Raw genomic sequence first — 22648 nt, forward strand, 5'->3', positions numbered from 1 at the left:
TCGTGGCAAGAATGAAATGATTTCGCTACCTTATTGTACTGGCGAAGAGGGCTGCCACCGACGCTCTTAATCTCGGCGGCAACGGGAGTTGCTGAACGCTCGATTCCCTCGTCAAAGATGCCCTCACAGCTAAACGAGACAACAATTGGAGCGAACCTACTCGTCTGCAGAACGTGTACATGTACAAACACTTTAGTACGAATTAACTTTTAGTTTAGCCGGAATAAAAAGTGATCTATTTACCTCGACACCCATGCGGCGTGGACGCGTGCACCGGTCGCCACGAAAAGTCGTCTGTCGTTGTGACCCCACGTGAGCGCCGATACTGGACACTGACAACGATACCAACCGTCAATCGAGCAAATCTCTTTCTTAAATCAAATTTCTCCACTACTATAGACCGTATCTACGACTATATCGACTATAACAGTGATCCAACTCGACGGAAAGTCAGCCGTAAGGGGAGATTTTTGAAAAGGTTGAAATTGTCGTAATTCCGATAACTGGTCTGGAAAGAGAGGCTGTGTTCTACTTACTTGCGTGTACGGTATCGCAGCGGTGTAGACGAGCGTGCCGGTGACCGAATAAAATTTTAAAAGGTTCGCGTACTCGTGAGGGCTGCCTTGACCGTTGTCCGAATCCTTCGTCCCCGCTATGGCCAGCAGTTTTCTCGAATTGCTCCATTCCGCGTGCAGGGGCGCCTTCAGATTCGTACGTATCGTGATTGGCGAGACGTCGTCGAACGAACGCAGCATAACTATATTCCCATCGGCGAGGCAAACGGCTAGCACGTAATTTCGGTCGTCTGGGGACACGTGATTCTTCGTTGTTTCATCAACGCGGTCTCGATGATAATATTAAGCGATATAGGAGGGCAATTTTTCTTTTTAGCAAGACAACGAGAGTTGAACCGAAAGAAAGAATCTGTTGCTCGAGCAACGCTTGTTACAAATTCATGTAAATTCATGTATCCTGTAGATTTTAGGCTGAAAGCACGGAATCAGGCTCGTGAGCATACCGTCTCTGCACCGGACAATTTGAATGAATAATAAAGAAGGTTTTGCCCGGAACGAAATTGCAAAATTCAGAGATTTAGCAGGGGAAAATTATTATCGAGTCTGTTTCTCCAAATTTTTTGTTTCTAACGAAATCTCGAAATCTCGCTGTCAATCGAGTGTACTCCAGTACTTCTATATTTTAGTAATGCGAGTCGCGCTGATATTCAATTTTTTCTATTTCAGTTATAAATGTTTTAATAGTTTACAAAATTGCAACGGAAAAAGATATAAAAATTAGAGAATTTAAACATCAGCTGCAAAATTATTAGGATTATCTTGTCGAAACTTCAGAAAAATAATTGTTTTATAACAATTTAATAGTCCTATTATATCCTGGGGAACATCTTTCCAAATAAAGTCTACGAAGATTCTTCATAAGTAGTCGAATAAGCGTCACTCGAATATGTGACGCGACGGTCAAAGTGTTAAAAAAAAAAAAAAAAGTTCGCTTCCTGGTTATTCTTTATTTCTTTCCAACGAAAGTACTTTTCGGTTACCGAGATCAATCATCCAGAAATAATAAATCCAAGTTATAGGTAGCCGGTTAAATATATACACGTTTAAACGATATATTGTTATGGCTCGTTTCAATGCAACAGTTCGCACATTGGAAGCTAATAAAATGGTATAATAAACGCGCCATTTTTGCAGAAATTTCTGCGCTACCTTTATGAGATCTATCGTTCGTTAAATCGTCATCCCCTTCTTCCATGGTGAACTTTTCAGCGCTCCATGCCATCGAAGTGACACCGGCCGCCAATTGCACCTCGGACACCATCGCCCCGTGAACATCCATTACTATTAATTGTCCAGCCGTTGTCCCAAAATAAACCTGTTCAATGCCAATTTTTAAATTAAGAAAAAAGAAAAAAAAGAACATGTATTACGATTTTTTAATGTTTTTAACTCTCAATTTTTAATTCTTTGACGTTTAATGCGCAACTCTCTAAATTCCGTGGTAGAATGTAACGTTACCCCATAATTACTCCAAGCTACGAGGATCCTGAACAGACACCGTGTTCTTATCGTGTTTCACGTGTATGATGTATTTAAAGACAAAATGGTAAATGAAGTTACGCGAGCAATTTAACCCTCGTGTATCGTATTTCACGTATTCGTTTAATTGAAGTATTAAAATTCAGTTATACGTGAAATTTAAACGTTTCGTACATAAATTGATACAAATTGAATAGTTATTCGTCACGGTGAGAGAAGATATTTTTCCTAGATTATTCTAACGCGTTGTTTTTAAATATAGCTTCACAGTTTAGATCTTATTTCACAGATAGTTGTTACGCCACGTAAGAGTAAACATGATATTTCATTAAGAAAGAGATAAAAAAAAGATCGATATTAACAATTGTATAATTTACATAATATAAACATGGTGTTTTATAATCACACTTGATTTACCTGCTGATCGTCCGGCGTCCAAATACCACAAGTAATGGTGGCTTTGTCGTTTAGCATCGACGACCAATATCTTTGGCCAGCGACGCTGCCAACCAATACGAAACCATCCTATAAAAAGAAAATTTTATTGATTTCTTTTCTTTAAATTGTATCATACATAACACGTACTATACTAATATAATGTCTTTCTTATTCTGCGACAAATACTTCTTTGCCAAGTTTTAAATACCGTAGCATGCACACACGGTGTCCAAGTTTTCAAAAAGTTTTCGTTTTTTTTAGTTATTCGTGATTAAAAAACTCGATCAAAATTAATCGAAATCCTGTCAAAATTAGAAAATCTTTAAATCGTTAAGAGATCATGAATGGAAGCACGAAATCTTTATCCCTTTAAAACTCGTTTCGATTTATTTCGATGCGACTTCCGATAGTTTACCTCGATTATTAAAATTAGGAAAAACTTTGAACCGCTATAACTCCGAAAATAGTTACTTTCAATCCTCGAATGAGCGATCATTGGAAACGCGATACTTTCCTCTTTAAAACGCTTTTTCGTTCATCTCGATACGAGTTTCGGTTCCCGAGATATCGTCGTGTAAAGGAAAAGGTAATTTTTGATCGTCCGCCTATTTTCGTTCGCGTTTATTCGAATCTCTCGCTCGCACCTTGTCTCTCATCTTGTCTATCTCTATAAATTGTGAGCGACAGATACGATTCCTGGAAAAACGTATGCTAGGAAAAAAATATAGGTCACTAGATATAGATCCCTAGTCCATTCATAATCTCTGTACGAATACATCGAGTCCTTACGTTTTAATTGATTAATTGATTGAGATATCTGAATCGAAAAGTGACTTCATTGACATGCTTCTCTTTACCTCCCGATTCAATGTATTTTCATTTTTTTACACGAAAAGTTATGATTTCGCGAAATTTTATTATATCGAAATTCTCTTAAAACAAAATAAAAATAAAATAATCTGGAATTGGAATATTTGTATTACTTATATAGATAACAACACAAAGATTTTTAATTGGAATAGAAAGAGTATAATCTACATTGGATTTATTCAAAGTTTACGTCGCTTTATGTGCATACGCTTTTCACAGAACGAATAACCATTTTACTCGACATATAATACATATATATATATATATATACACTTTCGTTCGAAATTCAATACTTATTTCTCGACGCTTTTAAAGCTACTTTGTCGATTCGATCTTATGCCCGTAATAATACGAGATTTCTACGCATCGTCAAGTTTTTAATAAAAATCTCATCTCCCGCTGATAATTCGCTCAACCCATTGAATCGCGTGGATCATGAAGTCACGGAAGCGTTGGATTTTCAATTGTCGATTCAAACGTATTGAATATGTATATATATATATATATATATACACACACATATCTATAATATGTATCTATAGCAATGAATTGGACGGCATTCAACTATCGCGCCGAATCTAGATCTATTCTTTTCATTTCTCAATAAAATTTTCCATCCACTGGATTCTCTTCGTATTAAAAAAAAAAAAAAAAAAAGAAAAGAAAAGAAGAAGAAAAATAGGAATCGCATTTATCAAATAAGATTACCCTGTAACATATGAGAGCCATTCGACCATCGTGGGACCAGGAGAAATGCGTGACCGGCGTACTTCTGTCGTTGATCAATTCTATGCTCCATCTTCCCTCGTACTTGATCCACACGAAGATCACGCCTGAACTGTCGCACGATGCCAACTTCTGGTACGGCTCGTTCCACTTCACCAATATCACCTGCAACAACAAAATTTTTTCCTTGTAATCGAAAAATCCAAAAAGGTCAAAAAGGATTATCGATCGTTTTAAAAGAGTTCCTCTTTCTTTTTTACCGATCGAGTTAGGGGCTCGAAGTTTGAAAGTTATTATTGGCCAAGATTGGCGAGAAACTAAAAACCTTTAATCCGAAGTTCTGGGTCAGTTAACTATACGCAATCTGAAAGCGCCAAGGTCTTGGCCAACATGGTACGTTATTCATAGTGCAATTTGCCTTGAGCAATCAGTCTGTGGCGAATGCGAGATGGGTTTAGGTTACGGGAAACATTTGAACGAGTTCTATTTTCGATATATATATATATATATTATAATACACGTGAAATATAAATAAATAAGCTTCGGCCAAGCGGAATTTTTTTAAAGTTTCTTAAAAGTTAATCGAACGAATTCGCCGTTTGATTTTTACAGATATATATCGAAAGAGCATGAAGCTCTTTGTTCCACTCATTTTTTTTTTTTTTTTTTTTTTTCATTGGAGAGAAAGTATTACACTGGTAAGATCAAAGATGATCCTTTCTCAGCGCCTTGCTAAAAGATTTGAACTCATCGCCGCTTTATTCCTCGTTGTTACGATATCTCGGTTTATGGACTTTATGATAAAGAATACGGTCTTCCTTTGTAGTACCCGCTTACGGAGTCTCTTATCACTCCTTCCGGATTCCCGGTTTACAGCTAAATAGGATATCGTTAAGCGTTTAATTTTTCACTAATTGTGAATCATCAATTTATCACCGTGAAATGTATTTACTTTTACTCGTCGCGCGACTTAATCTCTCTCTTACTCCAGATTTCATAATCATAAATTGTAAAAATCAGGGGAGATGAAGACACGTTAATTCTTTCCTCGAATAAAATTTGTGCGCGTTTTTCAAAATTTTTCGTAATTTGAAATGTATAGTTTGATATATTTCGCTGGAAATGGAGATTTGAAATTGTTTTGCAAAGTTTTCTTTTTAGTTTCTTTGAGTTATAATATTCGAGTAGTTTGTTATCGCTTATCGAGCAAAATTTACTCGTTTCTCGAATCATTCATATTTCCTCGAACTTTTCACCAACCCATTCAATATTTTCCCAAACTTTCGCTCAATTGCTTTATTTTTCTGAACATTCGCCCGAGTCACTAACCTCCATCACGATCCCAAGTTTTAAGTTACACAGTGAAACGGATCTTGACTTAGTCAAAATATTCGTGCTTCTTTTCTGAGCGACCAGTGATGCTTTTTTTTATTATTATTAAACCTAATGCGTTAAATGTGTTTATCAAAATTGTATCTCGTTGTTTAAAATTTGTTTAAAATATTTTATACATGTATATATATATATATATATCTTATCTTGAAGTCGCTCTAAGAATGGACTTTGTTATGATGCTCTAATAAAATAACAATCTTGCCAACAAAAATAACTCCACTTGAAAAGAGACCTATTCTTGCGAGGAACACCTTTGACAAAGGTTGTTTTTGAAGTACCGTTTTCTTCATTTCACAATAAGTCAAGATATAAATAGAGACTTTGTTCCCTACTATTGGAAAGATTTCGAATATACCATAATATACATCACATTAGATCGACAATATCGGACCTCTTGTTAAAAACAATTTTCCAAAGAAATAAATTAAATCCATCAGAGATCCATCAAGGTTAACGTACGCCAAAAATTATTTAAAAAAAAAAAAATATTCAGTATTCACGTGTATCATTGTATTTCGAGCGAACTATAAAATAAAGAGCGTGCAAAGTTTGAAGCACAAAGCATAAACCGCAAGGTAGAAAGTGTAATGCATAAGGTATAAAGGCGTCAAGTGTAAAGTTTAAAAGCATCTACCTCCCGAACTAACCCGGTAAGAATTTCGGCTCAAAGGAATAAGCGCGTCAGCTCTAATAAATATTTAAAAGGTTTAAAAAAAAAAAAAAGAAATAGTATAGCGTGATCATATACCGCAAAGATACTCGTGCGTGGAAAAGTGCAAAAGTAATAAAAAGAAATGTTGGCTGATATTAGATTATTATCTTGATTAAGTTTCGAAAAAGAAATTACATTAATAATCTTATAATTAATACAATTATTAATTATAATTATGTTAAATAATGCGATCCAGCAGAGAGCGAAGCACACGTACTTTCCGTAAACAATAAATCCAAGCTTATAGTTTTTCTATATTTAGCAAAGTGTCATTGCTCCGTTATGAAAGTACGTTGCTGATCAATCGATCGAAAAGTATCGTTTATACACCAAGTTGCACGAATCTATCTCGTTTTAATCCTCGAGTTTCATTGTTCGGCAAAAACAATTTAATTATACGTTAATTTTAATTTAACATGCCATTTAAAGGATTAATAATTATCACTTTTATTTGAAATATTTATTTTCTTTTTTTTTTATTTACGAAGAAATTTTTTACTTTTTTGTTTTACAATGTGTGTCACCGTGTCATTGTCACCAGACTTGTTTCATAAAATATAAACCTGTATCGTTGTCATCAAAGTGTATCAGATAGAAATCGTTTCTTTTAATGTGCATATGAAATTGTCCTTGGTCAACTTTATGAATAATAACTCGTGCGACGCGTATCTTTAAAAGCTATTCTTTTTCTTTTTTTTAAATTATCAAGATTAATAATAACGATCGCGGATAATACCACTGAAACAAAAAAAAAAAATAAATAAAGGTTATATACTTTTCTCGTAACCTGTGACGTAAGTAAAAAAAAAATATGAAATCATACGTTGTTTAATTCTACGCGAAATTCCAGATAATATAACAACATACCGAGCAGAGATATTATAAATCTCGCTCGAAGGGAAACCGATGTTTCCCCGAAGAAGGAATTCACAACGTCTTCGAATATATCGGTTCAGCTCCAAACGTTTCCCACAGTCTCGCATTCTGCACGGTTTCGATGCCAAGAGAGAATTCGAGGCAACCATAGCTTCATATCGACCGTCTTTACTCTATCTTTGCCACGATTTTCTCCACCAGTTATGTTCCAACGATTTATAATATATTTCACGTCTCTTTGTCATCTCTCTTTCTCAGGATTTACAATATTCCTGATTATTGCGCATCTTTGATCGATTCCCGAAACTTTATTCTTTCGCGAGAGAAATCCATTTCTATTCAATACCATTTTTATGATGGATATAATAATATTTTTCATATGAAATATATCCGTATTATATACATATATAGGATATTGTATTTACGAGGTTCAATTTATAAAAAGATTTTAAAAATATTACGAATCAGAATTCATTGCGTCTAAAAGTTGGCCAGAGGAAGGGAGATTAAACGAGTCGATGGTCGGATTTACGATCATTATTTGCTTTCCATCGGACGTGCCACGATCCAAGGCGTACGTACAATTATCGGCTTTCATTTTCCGGCGCGGCGCGGCGCCACGTCTCCTCGTGCATTCCGGCATTGTACGAGTATTCAAACATCGCATCGGCGGCAGCCCATTTTTTCCAGCGACGTATATATTTTCTTATTACACGGGTGGACGTGAAAAATACTCGGCACAGAAGTTCCGCGTGCCCTTTGTTCGTAGTACGCTCCCAGTCATCCTTTCTTCTCGTGTCTCTTCATTCCTTTCTTGCCAAATACATGCACACGTACGTATATGATACCCACCACGTGCACGTGTTGTTCAACGAGGATGTATAATGGTGAGCAGATTGTTCGACGTAAAGTTGTATTTTCAGCTGTCGTTGGAACCATCTCGTACAAAAGGAACAAGCGGAATATTTCTAATGGGGAAAGTCCTCACTGGAGGAAATGAATGGAACCTTTTCTTGGTAAGTGTAACTATCATTGACTGTACGTGAGATCGTCAAATATATTTGAATGGATATGAAAAGACGCGGAAAAAGAATGCCATTCCCCACTTTGAATCTTTTTAATGTAACAATTTAAATTCCCGTTAAAGTTTTATCCGCAAATTACACGCAACATAATCATATCGTGAAAAATTACACGGTTAACTAGAAATTCCGTTTCATTATTTTAACGTATTTTACGGTAATGCTTTTGCGGTGTAAATATACCCTCCCGATTTGATTTTCAAATCCACGAAACGCCACTCGTTATTTCCTCGCTACATACGAGTACCACGAATTTTGTTTAGACTCTGTACTGCATAATCCTTTGAGCACACTCTAGTTATCTTCGTATCTCGTTTCTTTTTTTTTTTTTTCTCTTTTTTGCCAACTTTTTTCCCCTGGTTATCTCACACTCCCCCAATCGTGTAATTACCACTACTCCTTTGCGCTTTCCCTCCTGGAAATAAGTTAACTAGGTGAGCCTCGTATCGTCAATTAACAGTCGTTGCATCTTTCATTCCAAAAAAAAAAAAAAAAAAAAAGAAAAAAGTGGAAAAAAGTGAAGAAAGCGTGGAAGTTTTGACGCCATCATTTCATCTCGCTCGCGGTACATACCGGAGGATGAAGTATTTTCTCCGATTTTTCTCCTTCCTTTTATTTTCCACCATTATCTTCTTTCCCTTCCTCTTTTTTTTTTTTTATTAAGCAAAAGGTGTCCGTCACGCATACACACTCCCCCGAAGGACTAATGCATTGCAGTAAATGCTGCGGCAAGTAGCGTAATGTTTCTCAGCGAGCTCGTTTCTTTAAATCAATGATCCCCTCCTCCGCACTTACACAATGGGAGGGCAGGACTTTTCTCAGTGTCAAGGTAAACGTATCTGCGCCATGTATCCGAAAGGAAGCGATATCCCTCCCTCCTCCCCCTCCTCTCCCTGTTTTTGGCTCGATCTCCGTGTTGCGTGTTCATATATTCCATCCCGGCATTTACCATCTCTCCGGCTGGCCCATATGTGACCTTGCGACGGGTCAAGTTCTGCCGGTCGGAGAATTTATTCGCCACATGCCAGTGACCCTATTATCGCGTATCCATTTTCAAATAAATCGCCGAAGCTCGTGGGCCTTCAAACGTGAATTCCGATCCCGGTGTGCTAAATTGCCCCTTCCCAAAATATTCCAATCTCGATTATTACGCCGCGACTCGTCGAAATGGATGCGCCACTTTCGAATTTTTAAAATTCTGAAAATCATCTCTTATTTTTTTTTTTTTCAGGAATAAAAACGACGGTAAGAAGAACAGATTAAGAGAGATTCTTATATATATATATAAGTATTTGTACTTCAAACGGGAGGGATGATCGCTTTATACGTTCTGTAATTTTAATCAAACTTCGAAGGGGGATGGAGAGAGGAGGCGCCCCTGAAGCCCCAAAGCTAAATAAATTCATAATCCACGGACAATTATTCACCCAAGTTTGGACAACGCCCCTCGCAATCAATTACTCTAGAACGATGTGTGTACTTCTGATTGAATTCGTTAGACGAATTACCCGCTTCCGGGGCATTCCGCAGTACAGTTTGTACGTTTGTATACATTTATCATTCCATTTTAGTTGTTCCTTCGTTCGAAAAGTTAGTCGGAGTTAAATACGAACGCGTTTTACGTATTTGAAATGTAATAATGTTAAAAATTAAATATTTATCGAAATAAATAATTTATGTTACGTTATTATTTTTATTATTTTTTTTTTCGAACAGATAAATATATCTATTCTCTCTTCGGCTCATCCGGTGTTCCATGTTAATGGTAATGGTCTGTCGACTGTTTAGGTATTTTTTACTTTTAGAGATTATTAATGGAATAGTAAAATTCACATCGTTAAATTGTATTTTATAACTTTAAATAAAAATATTCTGGAAAAGGGAGCGTAAATAATTACTCGACTTATATTTTATTAATCTATTCCTTAAAAGCTGCAACGTGTATTTTGAACATTCTGACGATAATAAAGATGCATGAAAGGAAACATTTTATCTCGTTTATCTTCGTATTATACGAAGAATCGAATTTAATTATTTTCAACAATCGGTAATTAAATTCTACATTTGAATCAAGCAAGTACTGGGGATACAATTGTCTTTGCGAACTCTCTTACTCTATATTTTATTGCATCTTTATTGTAATAATATTTCAACGATCGATTTTGTATCCCTTGTTGTTAATTGATCACATGTGCATAAATTTATGAGAAATTCACGCACGTTCAAGCATACGAATTGAAATTTATTTTATTTTTCAATCGTTTGTATTTTCTTCAAACTCGACGAAATATCTATTCTCGAATCTTTGTTTGTTGCAAAAACGCGCGACAGAGTGGAACAAACGAGCTGGAGAACGATTAATTAGAACGAATTAAGGAATCGATGGATCCGTTAAAGTTGAGCGGAAATTTCCACGAAACTCGTTTCAACAATCGAGACGCAAGGAAAAACAAAGTGAAATTACGTTATTCCCCTTAGTTATTCCCCGTTACAGAAACTAACGACTAAGTTCAAATTGGAAATTTTCCAATGATCCAATCCGTTGAGAATATTCTATACCGTTTCTTTTTTCACAAAATCTTAAAGCACGTCATATTTTTCTTCACCGTCTCACAAATATAAATACAATATATATTATCGAGCTCGTAACTCGTTTAATTTAAATTCTTTCAATCGCGAACAACTTATAAACAAATTAACATCGCGCATCGTCACGTGACACGATTCTTATTTCTTCCGCGCAAACGCAAACATCTGGGAATCGCAATCTGCAGCCGCGCGTGCTTCAACTTACTCGCTTTACTTACGATAGAGCGAAGAAGAGAAGAGAAGAGAAGAGAAGAGAAGAGAAGAAAAGAAAAGAAAGATAGCGAGAGAAAGAGAGAGAGAGAGAGAATCGGTAGACGCAAGAAATTACAATTTGACGGAGTGAAATTAACCGTGAAATTGGAGGACGTGAAAATTGGCACGCCGCGGTTAATGAGCTACGGCAAAACTGGCACGTATGATCCACTCGTATTGATTCGCAATGCCTCGAACCGTAGTAGCAGGCAGTTGGTACGGCCTAGAACAGAAATAACTGAAAACACAGGCCTCTGTCTTACGACGCCTCTGCTAGCGCTTTCAACAAGCGCGTGGAACTATCCTAACCCCGCCCCGAAGTTAATACGATTCCGTTCCGCGATTGCTTTCTTCGTCCTGGTTAATAAGAATTTGATTTTCACCCCGGATCGATCCCCTCCGCCGCAGGAGGAGAGGGGGAGGGGGTTTATCCAGAAATATCGGCCGATGACGACGAACCATTTATGAAAGTTATTCCGTCTCTGTCCTGGAATTGGCTTCGCGTCCTCCTCCCTTCCCCCACCCTTCTTCAGCCGGGCGCGAGAGAGAGAGGGAGTTCGGGTCTTAACGAACGACGACAGGTCGTCGTGGTCGTGGAAATGGTTAAGGGGGGAGTTGAAGGGAGGAATGGACGATCGCACAGCACGATAGAGACGTGAAACACGTGTCTCTTCTATCTGGGAAACGCCGTGACGCCCCGTCTATGGGTCAACAAAGATATCGGTATCTTGATCGATCATGTTGGACGTTGCGTACGCGTTCGTTTTTCGTTCGATAATTGAATTCGGTCAATTTGCAATTCGGTGAAAGGGAGCAGCCTCGGTGGACGAATTAAAAGGATTGCGACATTGTTTTATTATATACGAGAAAAGTTATTATTGCGAGCAAGGAACAAGGATGAAATATTTACTCTTTTTTCTCTTTCTCTTCCTCTCTCTTTTGGAAAGCAGATTTTGGAAAGCAGAAATCAAATATTTTCCAATTGCGTGCGTTCCAGAAAAAAAAAGAAAAAACGACGACGAACTCCCCTTTATTTTCCTTCGGGGAGGTAATTTCGCCTTCGTGGGAGGCGCCGGTTTCTTCACTCGATTACCCGGCAACAGAAACACGGCATGGATGATATTAAAGTGCATTGTGCATTGACATAAAACCCTGCCGTTCGTGCGTTCGAGCTTGCACCTTCACGGAAATTAAAACGGAATTTCCATCGAACGATAGAGGAGCAGGGGGAGGAGAGAGAAAGGGTGGGGGAGAGAAAGAGAGGCGAGTTAGAAACGCGGTTAGAATTTCGTTCGTAATGTTAGTTATATCCCATGTAAGTTCCAACGTTGTTTCTTAAATTATTTATCACTAATATTATGCCGATGCTGATCGTGTTATAAATTTACTTTGCGTGTTTACTTGCTAAACTAAATAGATATAAAATATCTTATGATTACTCGCCAAGGGTAGAATACGAATATTTCAGAAATATTTTTATGAGATACAAATATTTGGAAACATTCGTGATAAATTATCTAAATATTGCTAATATTACTCATATAATATATAAGATTGATAATAATAGCGAGTAGATAAAGATCGATTGATCGATAATCCTGGATAGAGATTGAGCGAAAATGCAAATGTGACGAATACGATATACGATTCGTAAAAATGTTAGAAAATATAATGTTGTTACAAGCGTTATTAACGTTATGAAAATGAAAAATATTTTCGTCTTGCGTCGTTTCGTCCACGGTGAAAGGGAAAATAACGTTAAACTCCCCTCCCCCTTACCCCTTCCAAGTTATCCAAGCACGCACAGGACACAATGAAAGAAGAGCCGCTCGAATCAAAGCTCGTGAAATTAGGATACCTTTGAAGATAGGGGTTGAGAACCGCTGCCTTAAAACAGCACTGCGTGCCAGATCGATACCACGTCGGCTACCCTTAAACTCTGAAATGTGGACCGAAGTGAACGCAAAACACACGTTTTAGTACTATGATTCGTAAGAAAAAAAAAAAGAGAGGAAAAATAAAAGAAGAAGAAGAAGAAGAAACTGAAAAACTCGTTGAAAATATTTTATAAAGATTTCTCAGGGTTTTACACGCGTACGCGATCCTCTCTCAACGATCCAATCTCTCTGTGAATTATACCGTCTTCGATCAACTAAAGCTAAATCATCCAGGTAACTTTTCCAATTTTTCGACAAACCAGGCTACAGGGTTTTTTCGTGTTTAGTTCGTTCGTTAAACGAGGAGTCTATAAAAATGTAAACAAATAATTTCGTCGCAAAAAGAATATTTTTAATAAATTCTCTGGATTTACATAATTTGTAACTTGAACTTGTTTCAATTGTCCCCCGTTACACTTGACCGATAACAATCGAATGTTATCAATAAAATTCAATATCAAAACCGATAATCAAATTTATTCAATGTTACTCGGAAAATTTGATATAGATTGCTTGCAAACGAGGATAAATCTTTAATAATCGCCTATTCGTACATTTGCAGAAACAGCGTTAATAATGGATACTGTGATTGTGTGATTGTACGAGCATCATACTTCGTTCAAAATTAAATTGGACCGATTCCGTAGTCCCCCAATTTTGAGCATAAGTTGGATAAAATATTGGCGGAGATACAATATTTATTCGTTATCGAGACGATTTGATTACTAGATTACTTCGTTAAAATTTGAAATTTATTTTAACGCGATAAAATAAATATGTGTTCATCTTTTTTTTTTTTTTTTTAAATGGACGCAAACAAACTTCATTAAGAAAGTTTTTATGCTCCTTAATTTGATTATCACATGCCTCGAGCGAAAATATTGGCTCAAAGCGGTCAAGATTGACGTCTTTAGACTTCGGAAATAATTAGTGAAAACTGATGAATCTTGCGTAACGAGAAAAACGTCTACTTTGCTAATTTGAAAGATAAAGATCTTATCTTGTTAGGCGATATATTAGCATAAGAAAAAACAAAATAATAGGATGAATGGAAATTTAATTAATTATCTACGTGAAAAATTGTTACATAATAAAAATCCTTATAGTTTCACAGAGACAAGCAAGGCGAGAGAATAATATTCTATCCCTCTCCATATTTAGTATTCTCCTCCTCATGCCAGACAAAATACTTTTACTCCCTCTGGAATTTTGACAGGCGGCAATATAATCTCAATTAAAAATTTTAAATTTACTTCAACGTGTTCCACGTGTTTCTGATAAAAGACATTATTTTAAAGATTTGAATACAACGTTATTTCTCAATCTCACCATGATTTGTGTTTCCTCGCCCATCTATCGATCGCCGATTCTTAGAGAATTAGGCGAAGGATTAGAAGGACGGCTGAAAGTTGATGAGAACGAGTGAACGCACGCAACGTTTTCGCATGCGTTTACATCGCGCCTCGATCTAGATTTAATTAAACGGAGACGTGAATTGCCTGGATCGTAATTCCGTGAGGCGAGCTGGAGCGACAATTTTGAAAAGAAAAATGCTCGAGTGAGTTTAACATCAAATGCGATCGATTTAATCTTAACAGTTGTTTCAAGTTATAACGAAATTGCTACGAACTGCTGATAATCGATTCGATGGTTCAGTCACGAGTTAAATTTGGAAAGAAGCGAAAATTATTCACGTATTCAAATTGAATTTACATTTTTCCATTTCTCGTCTAAATTCAATAGAATTAATTCGAATCAATAGAATCTTCTAATTTAACTTAAGAATTTATTTATTTTTTTTTTTAATTTAATTTAAGAAGAAAAATAAAAAAAAAAGAAAAGAAAAGATTAAATAATTACGTATCCTTGAAACAATAATTACGATTCAAAATTCGAAGGAAATTTCTTCAGAAATCTGGTGGGAAGACAATCCCTATCATGGATATCAAAGAGTCATGATTTAAAAGCTTTCCTTCCTTTAAATAGGACGTGAACAACTTAATAACCAGAAACGATTCTTTCGAAACGAGATTTATTCGCCGCGTTAACGACGACAGCGGTGTTCGTCGCAACCGGAAACGTAACCAGACCAAACCTCCGATTGTCTCCTCCCCGAGAGGAGAGACTTCTCCACACAGATTCGTGCAACCTTCTTTTCTTCTCCTCTCGACGACCGAAGGAAACGAGATATCGAGTAAGTTTCGAACGAGAGAGGAAGAGAGATAAATGAAAAAAAGGCTCGCTTAAACGTGATCGTTATTACGACAACATTGAGAATTTTCAACTTTCTCAATCTTTCTTCCACGTGAGTGATTTTTCTTTAAACGAGAAGAAGAAGAAGGAAAAAAAAATTGATTCCACCACTCTGTGCACACTCTTTAGAGAATCTAGAAAAATTTCAGACGTGGAAGACGATATGACGAGGGGGCGGGAATGTATGGGTGGCGAAATATGAAGTAATAACGTGTAAAAGAGGGATGGACGCGTGGAAAGTGAAAATCCGGGGGATTCGAAAAGCCCGGGAATATTAATATTGTGGGAACGAGATGACGGAGGATTCGCTATATATATATACATATATTTTTGCCAAGTTACACGACACCGAGTCGAAAAACACGGTCGCGGCTCGTTAGAACAGCCTACGGCCGTTAATATCGATTCAGACCCTCGACAAAGGATCCGAGTGCTGTTTGCACCCAGTTTACCCCTCGATGAAAACTTACGTTGAAAGTGTTGTCTGAAATAAACCGTGTCTGAATGTAGCCACGTTGAGAAACAATTTTTTTCCCATCGTTGACGAGAAGGTGACAATGAGAATCCTTTCTTAAAGGTTGAAATGAAATCCTGAAATTGCTCGCTCGGTCAGCAATCAATTTCGAATACGATTAATTATCCTTTTCACGTGTAACAATTTTAATTCACTTTATCGATAATCACGTACTTGTTCTAAAAACATACGTGTTTGCGTAAACACGTAAAAAATGTCACCAATTATTCTCCCTTTCGTTTTATTTTTTCTAACGTTTAATATCATCCACGTGGAGCAAAGAAGAAATTTTATACTCGCGATCGTAATAAACGGTTCGCTCGATGTATTATGTATATATGAGCGGATCATAAACTAATTCCTCTAAAGAGAAATGTAGCGTCGCATGTTTGAGTCATATTACACAAATTTAGAGATGCAAATAACAAAGATAAAACGACAAGAGAAAAAATATTTTCAAATTCTAAGGCAAGGAGAAATAATTAAATATTCCTACATTTTTTGCGAAATAACGCTTGCACGTTTCGCTTCGCATCGATCTATCGACACCGAGCCAAAAATTTTCTGTGCGCGTTCGAGATATTCACGAAAGGGTCCCCCTTCCCTTCTCCCTTTTTTATCCGTGACTAGCATTCACCCAATTTCTTTCTCGATTTAACGCGCTCGCACAACAGTGTAAAAGGGAGAGTAGTATACACAATGTTCCTCTGCACGTGTCCGATAGGCTTGAAACTCCGGACCGATAGGTGCAAAATGGATGGTCGATTGAAAATTGCCGTGGTATCACGAGCGTACCTGTCAACGCTCGTCTGACCAACGTGTGACTTAGTGTCGTGGGAGATCGTGGTTGAAGCGTGAAATCAAAGTTTCGTTGTTGGCTGCGAAGCAGCGATACGGTTCCACAGATTACTTTTTAACCTCGTCAATTTATTACCTTGCCGTTATTTATAGTTCGTATCCTATAGTTTCCGTCCTATTTGCCGGCCGATCGATAATGGAATGGGAAGGAACTTTTATTTTATTTTATTTACTTAATTTATACAAATTGTTGTTCCAACGAAATCCCCTTCAAGCCATGCGCATGCGTATACTCCCACCGATGTTTTAATAATACGAGTCGCAAGAATAATCTCCCGCATCGTTTGTTTACATTGCCGACCTTGGCTCGTCACCTCGACACTCTACACGAACAGTTCGAAGCTTTCCCGAGTAAACGAATGTACGTATGCAATTGTTAAAAATTTCCTAATGCTCTAATTCGTTCCAATGTCGAAAAGAAAAATAGAAAAGTTATGAATCGTATAGCAATCATATAACAATTCAATAGTTTCATTACACTATGTGAAATATCTTTTCAAATAAGAATAAAAAAGATCTTAAGTAGCGTCATCCGAATATATGACGTGTCAGTCGACGTGTACTTATTTTTTTTTTTCTTTCTTTCCACAGTTTTCGTCTATCGGCCATGCACGGGATTAAACGTTCCTGAATAATTCAGCTTTAACCACTTAAGCTCCTGTTTCACACCGACCATTCAAAATGTACGTCTCTCGCGCGAGCCGAGGATTTAATTACTCTGAGCCGTTAAAACGAGCGGATAAACATTATATATATATATACATATATAATGAGGAAGAAAGAAGAGAGAAAGAAAAAGAAGAAAAATTCTCGTTGTCCCTTGAACCGACAAGGATGCGAGCGTTGGAGGAGCGAAAAGCTTCGATAAGATTCAATTTTCATCCCGGTGGACATAACCGCACGATCGAGTCGTATTCGCTGTGTAAAAATTGGCTATGTTTTCTCGAAACGATCCACTCCACGCCACGCCATGCCGAAATAACGACGATAATCCGGCAATTTGGCCGACCATGCGTCCAGAAAAATTCGAAGGCGAACAAACAAGGCTCGAATCGTAACAGCGAGTTCGTTCAAGGATTGATGGGGCCGAAAACTTTTTTAACAAAATTCTCACACTCCTGTCGTCATTCTCCACGGGGATGATACGAATTAAAAAGATGAACGCTTATTAACCGCTCGAGAGGATCCGGGAAGAGGGATAAAAAGGGAAAAATGAGATGACTCACTCGCTTCGCCGCGAGCATCGCATTTACTAGTAGATATATCGCGTGGTAAACGTGAAAGGGAAAGTAAATACACATGTAAGAGACTTGCCTCGCTACGGTGTCCTCGAAGATTGTAATTCGCCCTTAGCGGAAGTTCCGTGGCTCTCGTTCGGCAATGAGACGTGGTAAAAGTCACCCCCACCAGGCCTCGGGCATTTCCAGTGGCCAGCCACCCTTCTTGATAGTAATTCGTACGGTCCAGTTTCCATCCTTCGTCCTGAATTACAGAAAAATTTGTGTGAAAATATCGTGTGTTGTTGTTCGATATTTACGTAATAATTTTAATGGGAAACAGATTCACGATTTTCGTTCCTAGGATTTGAGGGACGATCAATTAAAGTGACAAGTCAATTTTGTAATTAGATTCAATAACATGCAAATCGATTCACTGGTTCGCTTAGTTGATAATTTACTACCTACCGTTTTAATTATCTATGAAACTGCACTAATGAAACGAGAATTTCCCTCCCTGTCAGGGGGATCATCTTAAAGGAAAATTTATCTTATAGAACTATTTTTGCTTTTTCTATCTTTGAACTATACGGATCATCCCTTCTTACCAATGTGAATTGAATTTGTTGCATGCAACACGGAATATCCCGTATCACGATTAATCTTTCAAGATCCCTTATCTTTAATCTGGAATTAAGATTTTAATTAATTGAGATATCGTCGTGGATACAAATAGCGTGGAAATAAATTTGTAAATTCGATTAATGATGATCATCATCTTAGTAACAAGACGATGCTTCGCATAATTTATCGTTGAGTTTCGTTAAGCATTTTCGATCGATTACCATAATTTTTACAGCGATACCGAATTTATCTTTGTAATGGAAATTGCGTTAATTCGAATTAAATATCGTTTCGTAGGCAGACACACGTACGATACAGGATAATCATACGAGAGGCATTAATTACATTTAACCTTTAAAATTTAACCCGTAAAATTTTATTACGTATATACCATCGAGTTTTGAATATAAAACTCGATGTTTAATAAGAATTTGAAAGTCAAATCGCGCACCGTACACAAATGAATCTTTTTCGCACGCGAGAAAATACACAGAGAGTTACATTTCGTTTGAACGAAATTTTGTTGGCAAACAAGTTGCTGGAACGGAATAAATAAAAAATTATCATCTCCACGGGGATGCAAGACTTAATTTACATACGTAGACAATAGAGATAAAATAAACAAATAAATAAACAAATAAAATTCGTATCGTATCACAATAATTTCTTACAAGCTCGGAAAATTTAAAAATATATTTTCAAGAGGGCAAAAATTCGACATTGTTAACAACGTTTTTGTAGCGTGTGCGCATACGCACACACTCTTTCCACGTACACATCGCGAGGCGTGCAAAGAGAACGCTCGAGCAGCGCGCATTGATTTTCACACCCGCCAACATTGGACCTTAGGGTTGTTGAGGTATGCTACGAGTATGCCACGCCGCGTATATTATTATTAAATATTTTAACTAATTTAATATACAATTTATTAAATCGCGAGTTCGCAACAGAAATATCGGTACGAGTTGTTGAATTAAACTCGGACAATTTCCGTCTTTTCGTCGCGAGGAAAGACAGACAGGGCGTTATGAATTCGTTATGCAAATTCAAAGAAGTACGACGCCGATCTGCATACACGTATGAATAATTTCTGGTTAAATTAGAATGCCATGCAGCATTCGATAATAAATTACAAAATTGTAAAAAGAATAAGAAACAAATTAATTAATTCTCCTCCCCCAAATGAGAATGAGAATAAATAGAAAACAAAAAAATATACATTTCTTCGTCGAATATAATTTTTTCCTTGATATAAAACGTCGTGTGTTTTGTCTATCTAATTATATCAACATTGAATTGCAGATTAGAACTTTTATTCTACTGGAGAGAGAGAGAGAGAAAGAGAAAGAAAGAAAGAAAGTATTACCAATTATAATGATTTGGTGGATATAAGCTAATCGATCATCGAATGCCTGGTCTTATAACTAGGATATTCGTATTTGTAGACTATATATAAGTTACGATGTGTTCACAAACTAATGTCATATCCGATTGCGACGTGATCACTCTGAGAGCACTTTATTTGGAAATGATGATAAATAATCGTGTCCAAAAAGCCTCTTCCTAAGTCGGTAGAGAGGGTCACAGAATGGGACACGCCGATAACCAATAAACAGTGGATGAATCACGGCACCTTCAAACCTATAGTTATTCCAAGATAAGCCGGGGCAGGTAAGCGCATCCCTCTCACAGGCCACCTCGAATGCAACAATGCCATAGCCGTCGTTAAGTCGGCCGTGTCCGGAAAATGCGGTGTTAAGATCGGTTCCGTTAGGCTCAAATATGGTAGAAATATAGAATTTAACGTGCCGGACAAAGAAATAATCCTTGAACGAGCATTACTCATTGTTCAAAAAGAGACCTGCTAGCCATGAAAAGGGAAGGGATTTTCCTTTGGGGAAAACTTTCTCCCAACAAACTGCTCATAAATCACGAGAGCAATTAGTGCGGACAGAGTCTTAACGAAGGGATGAAATCGTAGAGATAAAACACGTACGTGTTAAATATGCACTGCAGAAAATGTCCTCGGTCTTTTTAAAAAACTTTCTCCTGCCAATTTTACTCCTTTTTTACCTCCTCCCCTGTTAATTACTGTGCGTGTTTGCACGTGTATACACGGTATCCGCTTATTGGTTGGAACATTAGTTGTTAACGGTAAACATTCAAGCTCGACGTACTAATTATAAATACACATTACGTCGAATGTATACGTTCGGAACATGCACGTTTTACTAAAAATTAAATACGAAGATACCGCTTCTATTCCGTTTCCTCGTGTGTGCATACTTTCCCGTCTTTTTAAAATTCTTCCTCGAAACAACCAATCCGTAAATTCGTACCACGCTTCTTCCACGTTACACGTTTCCGTATCCATCAATATTCGATCATAACATGGCTCGTTTCCCTTTCCTCGATCGGGCCACATTCCTCGAATAGAAACGAGGCTAATAATTTTTTACGATCGATCACGACCGGACCGAACCGAATATAACAACGCGTCGGAGGCGAGGAAGAAGAAGAAAAAAGGAAAAAAAATTCTGTCTGCCCTCTCGATATTAGATGGATTCACCACTGTATCGCTCGTCCCCCTCCCCACCTCCTGAAACACACACACACCGTTGGCCTGAAATATTACTATTCGTCGGCACGTAACTCTTCCACTTAAGCGCGACTGCGTCAGGTGGCGGGGCGTAGGCTTCAATGTTACAAGGGTTTCACCCCTCAGACCTGTCATACATATGTAGGTGTAATTATTCCAGCCGGCGCGAACCCTTAGAAAAATAAGCATCATGGTGGTGCCGAGACAGATTTCGACCCGACACTGAAACCAGTTCAACCAGTTCGGAAAAATAGGGACGGTTCTCTAACTTTTTCTAACACAGGCTTCAATAGCCGGCCGTTGGAGTTTTTCGATCCGAAAGTTTCGAGAAAGATACGATCGTGCGAATTAGCTCGGTGCCTCGTTTTTTTCCGCCTTAACGAGTCGAGCGTGAACAGAACGTTTATTCGACGAGAGTTATTCTTTTATATTGTTGAGCGAGTTGTCGAGCTTGACGAAAATTTTAAGCGATTTTAATCGTCGATCGTATTCCTCGATTTTTCCTCAGCTTTTGTCGCGGGAGTCCAAGTTGTTCGTTATTTTTATATTACGAGGGGAAAAAGGAGGTTGGGAAATTTTAATTATTACGATTTCAAAGAGTTTCTCTCGACTCGATGACGGGCTGCACATCTTTAATGGTTGGCTTCCCTCCTCTCGTCGATTGGCTGCCTTTCAACCAACCCAATTTATTCTGTCTACTTGATACACATGCATATATTGACTCCTACTTGAAAACAATAAGTTGACTCGGCAATTAACTCTACTTTCGACGCGAAGATCGCGTGACGCGAACAAAGAATTTTTTTTTTTTTTTTTTACTCTCTTTAAATTCTGTCAGAAAGGAAAGTTTTTTTTTCATATTTCCACTTTTTTTTTCCCCTCCTCCTTTAAACAATAAGAAGGCGTACGATATAAATATTTTTTTCGCTTCAAAACTTGTTCAATTATTTTTCTGAAAACTTATTCAAAACTTTTTTTTATTCGAACCGTGATCCCAAGTTGAAATTTAATTAAAAAACTTGTTTCGCTGGTTCGCAGGAAAAATCACTTAGATACACTTCGATTCGAACACGATCTCAAAATAATTATGTACCAACGTTTTGCTCCTTGACATTTCAATCATTCCAATATAATCGCGACAAATAAATTTTAAAATTTCCATAATTAATTAATGTACAAATTATGTACAGAATAAATTAATTAATTAAAGCGAATAGCATTAAAACGGGATCAAAATCGAAGCGTGTATGTAATCTAATTACAAATAATTTAAATCAATTTCAACGATTCTATCCCGTATTCCTCGCGATATTTTTCAACCAACCGATCGATGAACAATCAATTATTCAGTCAACTGTTATTGTAACACTCGTAAGTTATTAAATTTCGATAATGTCTCCCGCGAAGAAAGTCTTTCCCCATCCCCACTTCCTTCCACTTCTTCATCCACTTCGCTTAGAAATTAAATTCTCGATTTTCCACGAGATTATATTCGAACAATATCGCGCATATCAGCTTCTCCCTAGATTCTTCTCCCCGCGATACTTTCCTACCCGCGAGGAAACTCATTGGTTTCCTATCAACCGAGAACCGTATCGGATATTCGATATCCTTTTAATGGCCGGGATAAACTGCAACCGAGCAAGTTGGCG

At 37.3% G+C, this 22648-nt stretch overlaps 1 protein-coding gene and 1 long non-coding RNA gene across 5 annotated transcripts in view; one reads left to right on the forward strand and one right to left on the reverse strand.

The window, feature by feature from the left end:
- The window catches only part of LOC107997431 (tubby-related protein 4), a 38005-nt gene that overhangs the window by 7143 nt on the left and 8214 nt on the right, over positions 1-22648 (reverse strand). For all 4 annotated transcript variants that reach the window (XM_062086060.1, XM_062086059.1, XM_062086058.1 and 1 more), the window contains exons 2-8: positions 17871-18038; positions 4071-4253; positions 2472-2579; positions 1725-1890; positions 537-805; positions 244-332; positions 30-164 (exon numbers count right to left, since the gene is read on the reverse strand). In XM_062086060.1, coding sequence (XP_061942044.1) covers positions 30-164; positions 244-332; positions 537-805; positions 1725-1890; positions 2472-2579; positions 4071-4253; positions 17871-18038 — 1118 coding nt within the window. The remainder of the gene's footprint in view (positions 1-29; positions 165-243; positions 333-536; positions 806-1724; positions 1891-2471; positions 2580-4070; positions 4254-17870; positions 18039-22648) is intronic.
- LOC133667436 (uncharacterized) lies at positions 7762-10033 on the forward strand. Its single transcript, XR_009832955.1, has 3 exons — positions 7762-8087; positions 9385-9691; positions 9870-10033. It is a non-coding gene; the product is annotated as an uncharacterized LOC133667436 (long non-coding RNA).

The sequence above is a fragment of the Apis cerana genome, linkage group LG15 (genome assembly GCF_029169275.1).
Source record: "Apis cerana isolate GH-2021 linkage group LG15, AcerK_1.0, whole genome shotgun sequence".
Lineage (NCBI taxonomy): Eukaryota > Metazoa > Arthropoda > Insecta > Hymenoptera > Apidae > Apis > Apis cerana.